The 20,166-nt window shown below is 30.5% G+C and overlaps 1 protein-coding gene and 1 pseudogene across 1 annotated transcript; both read left to right on the forward strand.

Annotated features, from left to right (window-relative positions):
* Positions 1-5,235: 5,235 nt before the first annotated feature.
* LOC111637294 lies at positions 5,236-11,032 on the forward strand (annotated as a pseudogene).
* A 1,119-nt stretch (positions 11,033-12,151) lies between these two features.
* Positions 12,152-15,317, forward strand: LOC111637295 (pancreatic lipase-related protein 2-like). The gene is made up of 7 exons (XM_023382768.1): positions 12,152-12,173; positions 12,254-12,542; positions 12,612-12,756; positions 12,892-13,000; positions 13,068-13,184; positions 13,968-14,081; positions 15,061-15,317. The coding sequence occupies exons 1-7, from the start codon at positions 12,152-12,154 to the stop codon at positions 15,315-15,317; spliced, it is 1,053 nt and encodes a 350-aa protein (XP_023238536.1).
* Positions 15,318-20,166: the final 4,849 nt, after the last annotated feature.

Raw genomic sequence — 20,166 nt, forward strand, 5'->3', positions numbered from 1 at the left:
TCACAAAGTAGGTGCATATTACAGTATTTTCATAGTATTCAAAAGCAATGATGACAAATAAACAATTTTTTATCATTTTTTTTAATTTAAATTTTTTAAATTGATATGAAAAAGATAAGAAAAAAATAATGAAATATTTATTCTATATATGCATCAAAATAGTATAAAAAAAACGTAACAAAAATTGTTTATCGATAAAATGTTAATATAAAATGATGATATATTTGATAATAAAACTATATTTAAAAAACAATAGCGAGACTATTATTTTACATGTAGGTATTTCGACAAAATTCAATGGACTTAAATTTTGATTTTGAACACGTAGAAACACTTTTGCGTTGCGTTTAATATTCGCAAAAAATTCATCTGGCCCATTAGTTTCCCCCCTTTATTCAGATTCTAGATCCGCCGCTGGTCAAGGGTGTCACGATTTGTTATTTTTCAATTAGGTGTGCCACTTAATGAAAAAGGTTGAAAAACACTGGAATAAATGGATAAAAAAAAATTGGGAAAAGATAAACAATCAAGATTAATAGATAAAGAGAAAAGTTTTGTTAAAATAAGGTATATCCCTAAGATATTTGAAAGAATTAAGAAAATATTAAACAGTAGAATAAATCTAATACCGGAAAAAGTAAATACAACAAAAAAACTATTTGTGTTATAGAAATGAAGGAAATTACGACATATTAGAAGAAAAAGGAGTTGTATATTCATTTAACTGTAGTTGTAAACCAGAAAAAAATATATAGGCTATAGGAGAAACGAAAAGTAAACTAAAAACAAGAATAAATGAACATATCCGAGCAATCAAGAGAAATTATGCAAATTCTGTAGTCGCGGAGCATTGTAATAATACAGGTTGTGAAATAATATTGAATTCCGTAAAAATAAAGAAAAAAGAAAAGAATATTTACAAAAGACAACTTTATGAACATATTTTTATAATCAGACAAAATAATAGAATAAATGGCAATACTGGTATAGAAATGCACCGATCATGGCTAAGATTCATAGAAAAAAAAGGTGTGTCTAAAAGATAAAAAGAACAATCGAAAGAAATAGAAACGAGGTGTGAGTCAAATGGAAGGAGAACAAATGTAAGTTGTAATAATAGTAAACAAATGTAAAAAATTGAGATAATGTTAATATAATTTGGTTTAATACAGATTTAAAATCATAGTAATTCTGTTTTTGTTGGTAAAATTTGAATATCCAGTTGAACTAAAAATAAAGGAAAACCGGAAAATTGTAAGAATTTTATTAAATAATTTGTCGGGAAATTTTAAATATTTGTTTTATTGTTTATAGAATATACAGAAATACCTGCTGAGGAGGGACAAATATGTCCGAAACGCAAAATTATGTATGTGTCCAGGTATATGGAATAAAATAAAAATTGTTTTCTGTTTTAAACTTTGTAGCATTATCTCCCTCATTTGTATTATGCTTTTCTATTGGCTAAATAAATGCGNACAAATATGTCCGAAACGCAAAATTATGTATGTGTCCAGGTATATGGAATAAAATAAAAATTGTTTTCTGTTTTAAACTTTGTAGCATTATCTCCCTCATTTGTATTATGCTTTTCTATTGGCTAAATAAATGCGGAAGTTGTTTAGCATGAAACCAGTAACTATATAGTCCCTGTCACCACGAAAATTCACATAAAAGAGTAGAGCCTCAGGCCGTTCTAGATATGTCAAATCTACCCTGCAGCTTTCGTGTAGGCTAATCGAACACACAATGGGTTTGTATGAAACATATCTGGTTACTGCTGGAGGGGAAGAATTAGAAAAAAATTATTAAAAAAAAAAAACAATCTAGCGGGAATGAAAATAATTCGGTTGCGATTAGAGTGCCAACTTCTGACGAAGAAAAAGAGAGGAGCTAAAAGAAATATACAACTATTTGTTCATTTTCAGAACATTTACGAACATATTTTACAATATACCAGTGGCGTGGCATCATTAGAAGCGGTGGAAGCGCCGCTTCCCTTATATTTTCTAAAAAATAAATACTGTACATATTAATTTTAATTATACGAAAATAATCGCACAATATTTTATTATAACCGCATTATGTATCTTATTACAAATTTCTATACTGAACGTGAAAAAAAAAAAGATAAGATTGCTATTGTATATTCGAATATTGGTGGCGGAGTGGAATCTCTATCGTCAGAATCCAAAAAACCAGATTCGCGCACGCGCTTTACAGAGCACCAACCTCACCCGGTTTAGCCGGTGGAAGCCTACGACCTCGGGTTGATGCTACACATATAACGCTTCCAATTCTATCCGGGACCGGTTCTGGGCTGTTAGCCGCCCCCCCGCTTGATATTTGGCCAATTACGTGAATGACGAGTAGATTTATAACTTAACCCGACCGATAAGAATTTACTGGTATGTTTTTACGATAATTCTGTATAGTTGACGGGAGTTTAAAAAATCCATTAAAATTTGATGTATTTATTCCGCTCTCCGATTTTATATTACTCACGGATTTCAATGTTAAACCGGTGATATTACGATTTCGTATATCCCATCCTTTAAGGGGTAAAAACGTGTACAATTCTTGTATAATGTTAAAAAACTAACTGTTACTTCGACAGCGTCATTTACAACTAAATTTAATGAATGAGAGAGATGCACCAGGTACAGAAAAAGCTCCAGAATTTCTTTTCCTTAAATTTACGATTTATGTATCCGTTGTCATAAAAATTTGACTTTCCACTTTTTTTCCCGAGACTACAAATATTCGAGTACAAAGTAACTAGTTTCGACTTATTTCTACTTAAGAAGTAGTTAAATAATTAAACGATTAGGGAATTGGGGACGTAAACAAAACCCTAACGAAAGAGCCGGAATATTACTTAAACAAAAGCTTAACCGACCCAATCTCTAGCCGAGTACAGTGGGAACTGATTTCTTCGAAATACTGTATTAGATGTAATAAAGACAGAAATTTTTCCAGTTCGACGAGAGTGACCGAAAAGTTGTAAATTTTGGAAATTTCCGTGGACAACACCTGGTCCTAAAACGAATTAGTTAAAAAACAAACGACGGACAATCTATTAACCGGTATCGGTACCCTCGAAATTTGGCACGCATGCACGCACCGCACACCTACCAAGATCGTCTCCGATACCATCCACGAGCCACTGGTAGGGAGCACTTTTAACTAAGTGGATTGTTTTAACATTTAAAAAGTAAAGAATATTTTATGCTATTTTTATGTACGTTTCTTCACAAAACTATATTCATACAATCGAATATTTTGTACCAGGTATATATAATTGTATATCCATCACACATTTAATTTTAACAGGTAAGTTTTTATAATTTTATTTTTAATTTTAGCCCTTATAGCTAGCGATTTACAATGTAATTGCGCTATTGAAAATTTATTTCAAAAAAGTTTTGGCTCGAGACCTTATAATGAAAAAGAAGACATTATTAAAAGAGAAAGACCAATGCCTAAATTAAATATAAATACGTCGACAAAGAAAATTTGTTCGACATTTTCACGATAAAATTTATCAGGACGTAAAACTGCTTTGTGGATGCATAAAAATGTAAAAATTGTTTTGTTGGCCTTGCCTATTATTTTCAAATGAAATTAGTGTGTGGAATAAGAATGGCTTTGACGATTTAAATAATTCGAGTAAGGCCAGGAACGGAACACACATGCGTAAAATTCGGCGTAAAATCTAGCATAAAACAGAAAACGTAAAAATTTTTCTGAAATTTTGGCTGAAACATAATTGAAAAAAGAGTAGAGCGTGTCTCTACTTTTTATGCACGTAAAATTTTTACGCCAAAAATTCCTCCAATAAAGAGAAGTCTTTTTGTGACGTCAAAGTAGACACGTGGTTTTTATTCTAACAATGGCGGCAGTGAGGGTTAACCCTACAGTTGTGACGATCTCGAAAAAAACGGAAAATAAATGAAATAGAGTTTATTGAATCCGTTCGACCACATCAGTGTTATGTATAAAGACACTGTCTTTAAACAACGTTTATGGATGGCTATAGGTGCTAAATTTCAAATAACAGGTAGGTCTAGTAGAATCGATATATAAGCCTAGTATATATTAGATCACATATTCTTTATTTGAATTCGGAATACAGTAGAGCGTCGTTTATCCGAATCAATTGGGGACTGGGGTTGTTCGGATAAGTTATTTTTCGGATAACCGATTATGTACGAAAAAATATATTAATTTATCCCGTGTTGAAAATTTTCTCCGTTGCGTGTCGCTTCGCGTTGAATTTTCGTCGATGTTAAGCCTAACGAAGACTATTGTATCGTTAAAAATTATTTTTTTATTTTGTACAAACAAAATAAATATATTGAAAAATATAAAACAATAAAAAATTATACTTCAGAAGTTAATTTACTATCAAAAATGTAAAATATTTGAGTAGCCCAAGACATGGCCAAAGATTGNAAATATATTAATTTATCCCATCTTAACATTTTTCTCCGTTGCGTGTCGCTTTGCGTTGAATTTTCGTCGATGTTAAGCCTAACGAAGACTATTGTATCGTTAAAAATTATTTTTTTATTTTGTACAAACAAAATAAATATATTGAAAAATATAAAACAATAAAAAATTATACTTCAGAAGTTAATTTAGTATCAAAAATGTAAAATATTTGAGTAGCCCAAGACATGGCCAAAGATTGAAGCGCCACAGCACTGGCGAAAATTTAAATTTGTCGACTGGAATTCCTTCGGATAACCGACGTTTCGGATAACCAACCTTCGGATAAACGACGCTCTACTGTACTAGTCTATTAATTTAAATTTTCTATATTATAATAGAGGAAACGGAGAAAAAATGGAAGGTACTGTACAAAGGGATAGATATATGAGAGAACAAAATTAATAAAATGTAGCACTGTTAGTGGCAGTAGCGTTTCCTATTCGGCCAGAATTTTTACGTATGTGTGTTCCGGCATAAAAGCGTAAAACAGAAACTAAACTGAAAGCTGATTTCTGATTTAGTTTTCTGCCACACAATTTTATGCATGTGTGTTCCTGGCCTAAAGCTCGCCAAAGACACGAAAAGCGTAAATTTCGCATCGATTCTTTCGTAAAATTGAAGCAATTTGGAAATCAAAATAGAATAGAATTTAACATTAGTACACAATATAAAATTAATATTGAAAATTATAACAAGATAGTTACGGCTAATAGATATATTATATCTAAATTAATAGATATTACATGTTTTTTATCAAAGCAAGAATTGACATTTAGAGGGCATAGGGAAGCTATTGAATCTAATAACAGAGATAATTATATTGAACTTTTTTATTTATTAAGTGCGTCAGATAATCTATTAAAAATACATTTAGAGAAGTCTACGGTTTTTACTGGATTATCCAACAAAATTCAAAATGATCTCGTTAATTCGTTAGGAAACGTTTTATTGCAAGAAATTAAAAAAGAAATTGAAAACGCAAAATTTGTTGCTATAATTGTGGATGAAACAACGGACATTAGCCACAGAGCTCAGATGTCGACAGTATTTCGTTACGTGAAAGCAAACGGTAACGCCGAAGAAAGATTTGTGGGCTTTACTGATGTGAGTGAGAACAGAGACGCAAATTCGTTATTTACTCACGTTAAGAGGTAATTAGATGAATTTCAATGCACTAAAAAGTTAGTGGCACAAACATACGATGGTACTGCCGTAATGGCCGGACAACATAATGGTGTCCGAGCCAAAATTAAAGAAATATCCAAACATGCTATTTTCGTACACTGTTACGCTTACAGATTGAACCTAGTTTTCTCTCAATCTGTTGGATATATAAAAGAATGTAAAATATTTTTTTTCAAACTATGACAGGATTTTCTTCATTTTTTTCTAAATTTTCTAAAAGATCTCATGCCTTAGACCTAGAAGTCAAAAAACGTTTTCCTTCAGCCACACCTATTAGATGGAATTACAATAGCGGGATTGTAAACTGCGTTATGGAGTATAAACAAGAATTAAAACTTTTGTTGTCGAATATGGTTGAAAGTCCAGAACAATGGGTTTCTGATACTACAATTTCTGCAAGAGGATTATACCATTATTTAATAGATTTTGATTTCCACTTTTTATTACTAGTTTTTCGTCAAATATTTGCACAATCAGATATCCTTTTTGATATATTACAAAAAATTTTTAAATACAGAATATTGTATTACTAAAATAAATCAGTTTATTGACTTTTTACGACAGAAAAGAAATGATTTTGATTTGATTTGGGACGCTTTGTAAAAAGATGAAAATTTTTTAGAAATTCAACCAAAAAGACGAATGAGACATACTGATATTGAGTCTGAAAAGGGCGTTATATAAACGTCTGTTTTATGAAATAATGGCTACATTGATACAAAATTGTACTGACAGATTTTCAGACATAAAATCTTTACAATTTTTATCACTTTTAGATGTTAATAATTTTAAATATTATGAAAAACAATTTTTCGAAGAGAGTTTTAATTCTTTACGTAAATTTTATGGAGAATTTTTTGATTTATCTAAATTACGNTCTTCACCATATTTGTAGCTTAATAACTCCTGTAGTTTTTATCTAAAATTTCTGAAATTTTGCAGGAAGATTTGTGTATTAGGAGCTTCAACGCTATTAAATTTTGGTGGTTAAAGGTCGAGGGGGTGAGGAGGTAGAGGCTCCAAACTGAAAACTAAACTAAACACCTGACCGATTTCCTAATAAATACACTTAAAAAATAAAAGATTTATTTGTAATTTTTAATCATAAATAACTGAATTAATTGATAAAATTCAAATAATATTATAATACAATTTATTTTCTTATTAAACTAGTTGACTGATCACTATTTTATTTTCTTGTTACACAATGTTTTATGACCTATGAAATAGGGTAATTGCACTAATATATAATATTTGTGCGTGATTTTAAATTATAAGAAGTAAATAATATCCATTAAGGTTAGAAGTAAAAGGTAAAAAATGAGGAAACTTGTTCCTTTATTTCATAGGTTTGTTTTTTTACTTCAAATAGATAACAATTGAACGTAACAAATGCAGTTAATAATAAAAAAACACCTAATTTATCTTATTAAATTGGGTGTTTTTTATTGTTAATGTGAGTGGTTGCTTATTTTTCTCATTGAACATTGTATAAAGAATATAAAATGAAACTATTTTTCCTTTCAACTGGTGTTTTGAAACTGTTACTACAATATTCTTTTATATGTTGTGTGTGAAAGTATAGAAAATTCTCGGCTTTTTTAGATAATTTTCGAAAAAAAATTACATAAAAAATGCAGAGGAAACAAAGAAATTACTTACAGGATATGCATTTAGATACATAAAATCAGTGAAGTGTAAATTTTACAATTTACCTGTTTTTAAACACTTCCTCCCTTTTTAAATTATTGTGTTTCGTATACCACAAAGAAAATTGATAAATGTAGCAATGTGAACAGTTCTTCACAAGAGCAGAGTTAAATTATTATTACAAAATATAGTAACAATTTCTTAAATATATTAAATATAGGCCTACATACTGCAATATATTACCTGTATTAATTAATTACAAAATATAGTTAGGACTGATAAATAGGCTTATTATACTCCCAGCGTATTTAATTAACCTTTCCAAAATGCATTTCAGCCTTACTCGCCTTTTTCAATTGTATAAGACGAAAAATCAGAGTCTATGGTGACCATTACAATAAATCCTAAAAGTACAAATACTTGCATATTAATACAAATTATTATTAGAATTATAAGTTATATCTAGGTCAGTAACAATAAAATACTATACATATCCTGTAAAAATCCTTAGGAATAGTCATTTTGTCTTCTTTGTGGCTATAGTGGAGACAGAAGAAAAGAAAATAACGACAAACATTAATTAAAATTTATTTACATATTTACAGAGACGTGTTCTATAAACAAGACGTTCCTTATACATTTCTAATGAAAAGTTCGAAACATTTGGGTCCTATCAAAGAGGTATTTTTAACGTGGCACCAGACCAAACTGAAAATTGTGCAATTTTTGGAACACCAGGAAAAAGAATTTTATAGAATCAAATATTTACGTTTCACACCCATCACTGTTTATCAAGGAAGGTGAGCCCAAGTATTTGTTTTTTTTAAATAAATATATAAAATTTAGTGTTTAAAAAGTTAATAGTAACAATTTACTAATTTATATCGGTTCAAATCNATTCTTTACATAAATTTTATGGAGAATTTTTTGATTTATCTAAATTACGTAGCGAATTGCAATATTTATATTCGTGTCCGGACTACCAGTATATTGGCAAGTCGCTCTTAGACATAAAAAATATTATGATTAATGACGAACTAAACAAAGATGTACTAAAAAGAATTATATGATTTAATATCATTAATTTTTACAATACCATCTACGAGTGAGTCTGTTGAGCGCAGTTTTTCAACCATAAAGTGAATTCATACATTCGCAAGGAACACTCAGTCCGAGGAAAGATTGTCGTCACTAGCCTTGCTTTCGATAGAAAAAGAACTTTACGCTTAGAAACGAGGGACCAGCAACTCGGGAAGCGTGATTGAGGAAGAATGACCAATCAAAATGAACGAAAAAAAGAATGGAGATTGATATCCCCAACAATCGAGGACAACTGGCACTCGGTTAGTTAATTAATGTTCTGAATAACCAAAACGCCATGTATTAACGCGCAAAAAAAAGCAATTTCTCTTCTATTTTGCCAACTCGTAACCCTGCCGCTTAGACTTAGACCGTGTCGCCGACACCAACAGGCGAAGTCTCCCTCCCCACCTGTCTTTCGGACTTGTCAACACCACTGCCCCGAGGCCATCTTCGATAGACGATAAAAAACCTCGTCGACGCCCAGGACGTCAGAACAGCTGATTGTCGCTGATTTTGTACATAGTGTAAGTTTGTTTTATGTTAAAATAAACGGTTTTTGTTAGATACTTGTCATCTTTGTCTCGTCCGCCACCACTCGCGTACGAATGGACACTAGACCATCACTGACAAGCAATTAATTGATTGCCCCTGGAAGTCGGCTTGTTACAAAAACACAGCTTCCCTATCATTAAATGTCACGGCACGACCCTGCAATATACAGTAGACCCCCTATACGTGTGCCAGGCTGTGAACGGCTCACGTATTTGTAAACTCCAAGTGACTCGTACAATATGGAATTCATATAACATGGAATTATCTACAGTGTTATAGGGGTCTACTGTAATTGAAATTCTCAACAGTCGTCAACACTTAGACTTGTTAAATCGAATAATTCAAAGTTTATTTTCAGAATATTTCCATAGACAAAGGAATATATTAATGATACTTGACGAATTTCTAAAAATCTGCTCGTGTCTGGGGGAAAAATTTTCGAGGAGGAGGACAAAGCATTACCGTAGACATTTTGATGGCAGCTTCGTCAGAATGTGACAATGATACGGGGAAAAAGGTTTAAAACGTTGAATTTTAACGAATTTTAATAAAACTATTCATCAGATTAGACTCAAATTTATCAGATCTATTTGTTAATTTTTTCGGCCAAAAATGATTTTTATTTTATTGACTACTAAACGTTTTAATTTAATATACAGACCGCAAGAATATGATCTAACTGAAGGCCATAAAATGTAAACGGTAAACGAACCGCCAATACCTGTATAAAATTTGATTTAACAAACATTACGTAAATTACTGTAGAAATTTTACAATGATCTTGACCTACGGTGTAACTGGAAATACGTAATTTGTAGTCAAATAGTGTCTCAAGGAAACTTGGGCTTTTATAATTCGTTTTCTAACCGATTCTTCGATTTCTTGGGATTAGTCACGTGCGTTTCCACACACTCCTATCACCACACATCATTGAACTACGCGTGCTTATGCCTGATTTCGACTAGAACGACCCGAGGATTCAAAATTTACCACGTCTTTTGACGAATTCTCAGCGCAAACGCTTAAGAATCGAGCTCTGTAGACCTTCGTCAAACTTGGTAAAAAAACAGGATCGTGTAAGAGTTTCGTGGTGTGCGTGCTTTGTATGACAAAGCACGCATACCCACGTCAGTGACCCGTACAGTCTGGCCTATAAAAGTTCTTTTTCTCGGTGGAATTTCTGCCATTTTTAGTGAACGTCTCGATATCGTGAGGGCCATGACGAGAGTTATTACCATATAAATGAACGAATTTGTGTACTTTTTCTTATTTTCCGATCGTTTCCGGTTATTTTCTTCATTACATTTAAGTAAATCCATTTAAACATTCCCTCTAAAAATTTCATGTTCTATATTTAATACCTTTCGGGAAGTTGTTGCAATAGAACTGAAGTAAAGTTTTATTCACTATTATATTCTTCTATATTAATTATACACTGTATAGTTGTTAAATAACATCTATATTTTTAAAAATTAATTTTGGAATATGTAGTGTAATCAGCTTTAACAATTAATGAAAATACATATTAATTTTTCAACATAATTACATGATTCGAAAGGATTCAATTATTTTCTCATACCATACACGAGAAATCTTTGATTTCATCCCGGATTCACTTTGGTACAGCATATCACTCATCATTAGATGAAGGATATATCATGAAAACACTCAAGAAACATATTGGCAGAGTAAGGCCAGAAAGAACTGTCTTTATCTGAATTGCATTGTAGTAAGGCACTTAAGAATCTGAATTTACTGGTTTTTTTCCTCACCCTCCTTAAATGCCACACGCAATTATTTCTTCCTATATTAATTAAAGGAGATATTGATAGGTAAAACCACTGTACTTAATTAATCTCTAACAATTCTCTCAATTCAATTTTCTGTAAGGAGGTATAGAAGCCTTCCTAATTTAAATTAATTTTGTTTACGAATTAATCTATAAAATTACTTTAATAATTATTATAATTTTAAGTTAATAAATAAAAAATATCTACTATTAGTGTTACCATTTCTGATTATCCAAGCTCCTTTAATAAGAATAACATATGAAGATCCGCATTACTAAAATGAAAATAGGAATGTATTTAGTTATAATAAGGCCTGTATGTGTTCCCAATTCACGCCCGTTCAGAAACAGAAGCGAATAGAAAGTGGGCTAACAAACTATGTCAACGCCAGTGTTAAAAAGTGCAGTTACTAATCGAAAAGGGAAAGTGATAAGTCAAGCGCCAGATATGACTTTCAGAACGGGTTTGCTGATCCTACTGTTGACATTTCGTCCGTCCGCGTGTCTATTCCGTTACATTGTTAAAGGAAAACCCGGCATACACGTAACCTGTAGGTATTTTTCTTCACTTACCTGTTCTCTTTATAAGATGCACAAAGGGTAAGATAAATTGTTGTTTGAATTAAATGTTCGAGTAAGTAGATTTTAAAAAGCATTGGGCCTATATCCAAAATGTATGTTTAGTTCGCTCTATGAACGTATATAAAAAAAATTAAGGTAACTAAATTTTGGAATATTCGTATTGATAAGTTAAGTCACATCAGTTTCTTACGTAATTTCTACACTAATTTTTAGCTGAATGAAAATAAATAGACGTAAAACTACTTGATGGTGAAGTAGTGATTATGGGCTTGTATATGATAGTCGTAAATTTAATAATTAAATTTGTTATAATTTAAAATCTGTTCTTCAATAAAATAGAATTATTATGCTATTATATATGCAGATAACCTGTATAACACAGTACACTTGCAATATGGCTTTGCACGTAAGAATTTATATAAATCGAACGTAAGTATCGTGTTATACAAGATTTGCCTGTATATAAAACCCCTTCATCCACGAGTTACTCATAACTAATTATTTAATAATTTTTAATTAAACTATCCCGGGGTTTTTAATTGTATTCTCCTATTTTCTGTCTCGTGCATTATGTGACCCTCATTAAGCTGATATTAGTGACGAAGAACATAAAAACTAGACTTGATCAGTGAAAGTATGAGAATAAACTAGGCCTGTATATTTTAATAATTAGCATTTATTATTAATTGTATACTAGAGGTTATAGAGTATGTCGGCTCTCGGAAGGAATTATTAAGGTTGATTTACTTTCTTTCGTGATTAATTTATATGTCAAACACTGGAATGTTGTATATGGAGCGACGTAAATATCGGAAAATGACAAACAAACAATTTGGTTGTAAATAAGATTAGTTTTTTATATTTAGACTCGTACTTTTAAAAATTAAATAATAAGTTGTCTTAAAATGATTTTTTTAGCGGTCGTAGGGCACACCACAACTTGCATGAAGAATTTAGGATGCTTCAATACAGGACCTCCCTTCTTCCATCCAATCAATCGGCCGTTTAGTTTCTTGCCCAAGAACAGAAATTTCATCAAGACTAAGTTCACTCTCTACACAAGTTTTGATCCTTGGAAAAAAGAGATTCTCGTTGCTGATCATCCCGAAACCATCCTGAAATCTTCTTTTAATCCCGAATGGCCCACTAAAATGATCGTGCATGGATTTATAGATTCTTCTTTCCTCGGAACTTGGATGAAGGTACAGTACACTAGATTACTTTCTACAACTAATTCTATGTCTTTCATGGCTTACACGAAACTGTTTCCATAGAGAATGAAGCACGCTTTCTTTTCCATTGGCAAATGCAACGTCATTTTCGTGGATTGGCCTCTTGGAGCCATATTTCCTTACGGACAGGCGACTGCTAACATCAGAGTAGTTGGAGCCGAAATAATCTTCCTCCTGAAGAAACTACAGGTAATAGGATTAAAGGAAACTTCAATCTCCATATCAATTAATGATTATGAACGCATCCACAGACTATCGAATTTAGGGGAACAATTTTTATTCCTGAATACAATTCTCAAAATCTAACAAGTTTCTTGTTTGTAGGAACTGAAGAACATCAAGTTAGAAACTTTTCACATCATAGGACATAGTCTAGGAGCTCATGCTGGAGGTTACGTAGGAAAAGCATTGAAAAACCTAGGAAGAATAACAGGCAAAAATAAATGACATATTATGTATTCTTTTCCTATATTCATCGTTTAACATCGACATCTCTATAGGTTTGGATCCTGCCGGTCCATATTTTCAAGAAGTTTCTCCAGAAGTTCGATTGGATGCTTCGGACGCCATATTTGTCGATGTGATACATTCCAATGCTGGAAAGACCATTCTTCAAGGTAAGAAATTTGTCGATATATATATTTTTTTTTACAATCATTATCGTTAATTTAAATAAATTTAACATTATTAAATATTAAAGATTTATCAGCAGGATGCAGAAATAAAGTTTAATTTAAAGTTTTTAATTGTCAGGAGTTACATTTCTAGTTTTGTTTACTGAATAAAACTCATCATTACCTTCAAAATTAAACTTTTTTGCCATGTTATAATAATGAATAATATTAGAAAATATTTAAAATAAAATCACTTAAACATAATTTTAATTCTAAGTCACTATTTTTAAGGTAGAATTTCAGATTTAATTAATAGAACGTTATATTTTTAACTTCTACTCTTCGCCCGAACGTATTTATTTTTAGATGTTAGAATATTATTAAAATCTTCTCGACATTTTCCTTTAAGAATTACAATATTCCCTATTTTTAGTTTCTGGTCTACTTTTTTTTTAAATATCACCCTTTCTGCTCGTTCTTTGCACCTTAAAAGTGTCATTCATGTCCATCTTCCTCCTGGATGACGGGTTCGATTTGGGTCACCGATTTTCACACGATGTCTCTTTTAAGTACTAATTTTTATCGAATGTAACTTAAATTACTTCATTTACACAAAGCAAAGCCAGTGCAGGGGTACCAGCAACCAGTATAAGGGATGCAAATGGTACCATTTTGTAATGCTTGTTGGTGTTTTATCGCATGGTTATAACATTCAAGAATGCATCTTAGTATGTAATTAGACTGTGTTGAAGTCAAATTAATCATCCTAAAATTATTTTTTTTAAGGTTTTGGAACGGACGAGGCAATTGGTGGAGTGGATTTCTTTCCAAACAGTGGTAACCGTAATCCGGGATGCAAAACAATTTCCGAAAAGAAAACGGCAATAACTCTATACGATCGTAGGTGAAATTTACTGATAATTTAGTAGATTTTTCTACAAGTTTACCAATACAATAATGTTAATTAGATCAGCTGTTTATCAAACATTCCATATAACCATTGTATGCATTTATAAAGAGTTACATGAATAATAGTTAGAATTAATGGACTGCAACGTTGAATTACAACCTATGAATTGCAATTTGTAGCATTTCTCACCCCTCGAAATAGAATATAATTGATACAAAACACAATAAATTTCCTTCTTCGGAGCAATGATAAATGGATTCAACGTAATTGTTCTGTATAAGTAAAAAACTTTACAAAAAATATATAACACTTCACAAATGCTACTTTTAATTTAAACAATAAATAATTAATATATTTATTATATAAAGAAGTTTTTTATGTTTACTCATTCAATTAAATGTCTACAAATTTTACATAAATTTAAAAAGTTTTCTAGTGAATCAGTTATAAATCAATGATGATTACAATACTTTATCGTGTATTTTTTTTTAGAGAGAGAGAGAGAGAGAAATGCGCTGCTTAAGGCAATTTCCATTAAAAAATTATTAAATTACATAACGTTTTTCTATGTTACATCGAAAAAACTAGCCAGTTTTCCTCATTGCAGCTACCTACAGGAAGGAAAGTCATATTAACCTTAGGACAAAACAAAAAGTATCGACGTCCTTTACACGTATTTGGAAATAAAATAAAAATTAAAATGCATTCATTAGTGAAAATTAATGATAAAATGTATTATCCTTCCTTTTTTTTTGGTTATAAAAAAATATAATTTATAACCAAATATTGTAATGTTCTATAAAGTACTTCCAATTAGCGAGTAATTTTGTATTTATTCATTATAAGGAAGTGTACGACGTGTATTTACATAAATACATTAATAATTAAACATTAATTAATTCAAAATATTTATAATGAACCTATTCACGTTTTTTCAATACGAATAAACTACAATACTTTAATTTTCAGTCGTATCTAAGATTTTCTCTTGCGATCATTCAAGATCCTACGAATTCTTTATTGCAAGTATCAAGTATTCTGACTGTTTCGTGGGTGTTCCTTGTCCTACTTACTCCCAATTCATTAGTGGAAAGTGCATCTGTACCAAAGACGATCCTTGCTTGCCCATGGGTCTAGATGCTGATAAATATAATCTACTGAGAAGAAATTCTTCTCGCGTGTTGTATTTAGTTACTGATGACAAGTATCCTTACTGTGGTGAGTAGCAACGATTAATACGGACATTCTGTAGCATACTTTGTTAATTTTAAATGCGGGTTTACTTCGAAATAATGAAAATCTATGAATTAACTAATTTCGACTGAAGTGTAGACTTTTTTCTTTTTACCATAGTATACTATTTACTGCTTGAATATACTATAATTTTAGCATTTCAGTATCAAATTCTGTTGGTGTTGGAAGGATTTTCTGGAAAAATATTCAAATTTGGGCAATTTCGTCTTAGCTTCCGAGACGAGAAAGGAAGAGAAGAGTCTACAATAATACTAAACAGGTGTGTTTACAATACAGTCGACCCCCTATAACACTGTTGAATATTCCGTTTTATATGAATTCCATGTTGTACGAGTCACTTAGATTTTACAAATACGTGTGCCGGGCTGTGAATGGCTCACATAATTGTAAAATCTAAATGACTCGTACAACATTGAATTCATATAAAACGGAATAATCAACAGTGTTATAGGATATTACATTTTAAAATTCCATAATTTTATTATTCAATGATCTAATAGATGATTTATTAAATTAAAATAGCCATTTAATTTTATCCCTTAAATTTTTATAAATAGGTCATAAAACATTGTGTAACAAGAAAATAAAATAGTGATCAGTCAACTAGTTTAATAAGAAAATAAATTGTATTATAATATTATTTGAATTTTATCAATTAATTCAGTTATTTATGATTAAAAATTACAAATAAATCTTTTATTTTTTAAGTGTATTTATTAGGAAATCGGTCAGGTGTTTAGTTTAGTTTTCAGTTTGGAGCCTCTACCTCCTCACCCCCTCGACCTTTAACCACCAAAATTTAATAGCGTTGAAGCTCCTAATACACAAATCTTCCTGCAAAATTTCAGAAATTTTAGATAAAAACTACAGGAGTTATTAAGCTACAAATATGGTGAAGAAAATCGTGCTCCCACACCCATACAAATATCCATACATTTCCAGAAGTGTTACTACAACAATTACTTCAGTTTTCTAAAATTTCTATGTAAATCTAAATTTCTGAAATTTTGCAGGAAGATTTGTGTATTAGGAGCTTCAACGCTATTAAATTTTGGTGGTTAAAGGTCGAGGGGGTGAGGAGGTAGAGGCTCCAAACTGAAAACTAAACTAAACACCTGACCGATTTCCTAATAAATACACTTAAAAAATAAAAGATTTATTTGTAATTTTTAATCATAAATAACTGAATTAATTGATAAAATTCAAATAATATTATAATACAATTTATTTTCTTATTAAACTAGTTGACTGATCACTATTTTATTTTCTTGTTACACAATGTTTTATGACCTATTTATAAAAATTTAAGGGATAAAATTAAATGGCTATTTTAATTTAATAAATCATCTATTAGATCATTGAATAATAAAATTATGGAATTTTAAAATGTAATATCCTATAACACTGTTGATTATTCCGTTTTATATGAATTCAATGTTGTACGAGTCATTTAGATTTTACAATTATGTGAGCCATTCACAGCCCGGCACACGTATTTGTAAAATCTAAGTGACTCGTACAACATGGAATTCATATAAAACGGAATATTCAACAGTGTTATAGGGGGTCGACTGTATTGTAAACACACCTGTTTAGTATTATTGTAGACTCTTCTCTTCCTTTCTCGTCTCGGAAGCTAAGACGAAATTGCCCAAATTTGAATATTTTTCCAGAAAATCCTTCCAACACCAACAGAATTTGATACTGAAATGCTAAAATTATAGTATATTCAAGCAGTAAATAGTATACTATGGTAAAAAGAAAAAAGTCTACACTTCAGTCGAAATTAGTTAATTCATAGATTTTCATTATTTCGAAGTAAACCCGCATTTAAAATTAACAAAGTATGCTACAGAATGTCCGTATTAATCGTTGCTACTCACCACAGTAAGGATACTTGTCATCAGTAACTAAATACAACACGCGAGAAGAATTTCTTCTCAGTAGATTATATTTATCAGCATCTAGACCCATGGGCAAGCAAGGATCGTCTTTGGTACAGATGCACTTTCCACTAATGAATTGGGAGTAAGTAGGACAAGGAACACCCACGAAACAGTCAGAATACTTGATACTTGCAATAAAGAATTCGTAGGATCTTGAATGATCGCAAGAGAAAATCTTAGATACGACTGAAAATTAAAGTATTGTAGTTTATTCGTATTGAAAAAACGTGAATAGGTTCATTATAAATATTTTGAATTAATTAATGTTTAATTATTAATGTATTTATGTAAATACACGTCGTACACTTCCTTATAATGAATAAATACAAAATTACTCGCTAATTGGAAGTACTTTATAGAACATTACAATATTTGGTTATAAATTATATTTTTTTATAACCAAAAAAAAAGGAAGGATAATACATTTTATCATTAATTTTCACTAATGAATGCATTTTAATTTTTATTTTATTTCCAAATACGTGTAAAGGACGTCGATACTTTTTGTTTTGTCCTAAGGTTAATATGACTTTCCTTCCTGTAGGTAGCTGCAATGAGGAAAACTGGCTAGTTTTTTCGATGTAACATAGAAAAACGTTATGTAATTTAATAATTTTTTAATGGAAATTGCCTTAAGCAGCGCATTTCTCTCTCTCTCTCTCTCTAAAAAAAAATACACGATAAAGTATTGTAATCATCATTGATTTATAACTGATTCACTAGAAAACTTTTTAAATTTATGTAAAATTTGTAGACATTTAATTGAATGAGTAAACATAAAAAACTTCTTTATATAATAAATATATTAATTATTTATTGTTTAAATTAAAAGTAGCANATATATAAAATTTAGTGTTTAAAAAGTTAATAGTAACAATTTACTAATTTATATCGGTTCAAATCGCTGCCATGTTAATTAAAAGATTACAACACACGTACACAACACAGAAACATTCATGGTCTTCTGCTTGATATACGCGATAAACGACGAAAAAGAGTTGAACGAATATCTTGTTACGTAAACGACAATTGGATGATAAATGAGAAGTAGGAGGGGTTTCTTTTTACATTTCAACCAATCGTTCTTCAGATAACCATATTTTAAAATTTACAAACAATTTCATCATGTAATATTGAGGTTTTTCTCTTTTAATAATGAGAACAATTACAATTTATTTAAATTTTACCGTAAATTTTAATATTTAAGTTTAATGTAAATTCATTTTAATGTTAGGTGAGGTTTCTTTGTGTCGTACTTATTTTATTCATTTATATCTTTATTCGAATCTCTGGATTAACACGTACGAAAATTGTTTCTTCTAACAGGCCAGGAACAGAAGTTTGGTGTGGACATTCTTCTCGATTCTATCCCGATAAGTCCGTGTTAGTGACTAGAATTCCTTGTTAGACATATTAGATACTGATCCAAATACATCTCTTCGAGAAATTTGGAGGTATGTACGAGCTTACAAGGAAAATTCTCTAGAAAGATAAGTTATAAAATACCCTTGCAGCACACAATCCGCACAAGACTCGTATAGAAGAAGAGAGCCGAAGGACACTTTTAAGAAAGACTTGCACATTTACAAGAGATTTATTCTTGTCACATATACTTTGTTTCTTTTTGTAATTCACCTCATTTAAATTAGCAGGAGAGCGCCACAGAATAAGTAAATTTAAGAACAAAATACGAATTAATTTTGTGATATTTTTTATACACTCTTTGTATTTAGAAATTGTATAAATTGATGTTATAATAAAACACAGTTTACACAACCTAGGGATTGTTGTATATGTATTTTATGCAACACAACTGTCCGTTATAACTCTTTTTTCCATGTGGTTACCAAGAGAGGTAACCACATGGAACTACATTTAATAATAATCAGTGCTTAAATTGTACTTTGAACGTTGTACCAATAACACTTTACTGATAACTTTCACCAATAACACTGTTTATTCGATAAATAAAATGTTAATTGTTAATTATAGATAATCATTACCACATTAACCACTGAACGAGTAAGTATCAGTAATTCATTTTTGTTTAGCTCGTAATTAATAGAAAAATTCCTTAAGGATACTTTAAGTAACTCTCCTTAAAGTATCCTTAATTAAGTTTTCCTGCGGGATGTTCGACTACTTCGAAAGGAAATTAACGTTGTTCTGTTCTGGAATTATTCTACACAGTAGTACATACTGAGCAGACACTATAGTAGTTGACATAAATATAAACACTCTAAGTCTATTTTCAACATAAAAACAATTATAAAACTGGTAATATTAATTAGTTAGGCATACGTTTTTATTTATTAAATGAAATATTCTGTTTGACATGCTGTGAACAAGATTTTGTAAGATTTTCACACCCACTTTTTTCTAACCCTGAAGAATCGCATGTTTAAGATGTTCAATTGATGTAAAAGAATGGTTATCTATGTGTACTTCTTATTATATACTAATATGCTACAAGTATATGAATTTTTAATGTAGTAAACTATACATTAACTATACAAGTTGAAGTGCTCATTATACTTGTATATAAACAATCGATTCTTTAATTGAATATATAGTAGGAATTCCATAGAAAGAAGCATACTTCGACAACAAGATTACACTTCGTTATATAGAAATTGTTCACAGAAGACAAATTTTTTATTTAAATAAAAGAATGGAATATTAAATTAAATAATTATCACTCTTCTTTGCTACATAATCTTGTTAATTTACAATACAATGCTCTAATATAAATGTAAACAGCTTTGTAAAATGTTCATTACAAGCCGACTAGGCATACTAAATAGCCGATAACTAATTGTCAATAACAGAATTAAAATGGTAAACAAGTTATGTACCGTAAGTAATATCAAACTGT

Source organism: Centruroides sculpturatus, unplaced genomic scaffold (assembly GCF_000671375.1).
Source record: "Centruroides sculpturatus isolate CEXI.00-Female unplaced genomic scaffold, Cexi_2.0 scaffold1056, whole genome shotgun sequence".
NCBI lineage: Eukaryota > Metazoa > Arthropoda > Arachnida > Scorpiones > Buthidae > Centruroides > Centruroides sculpturatus.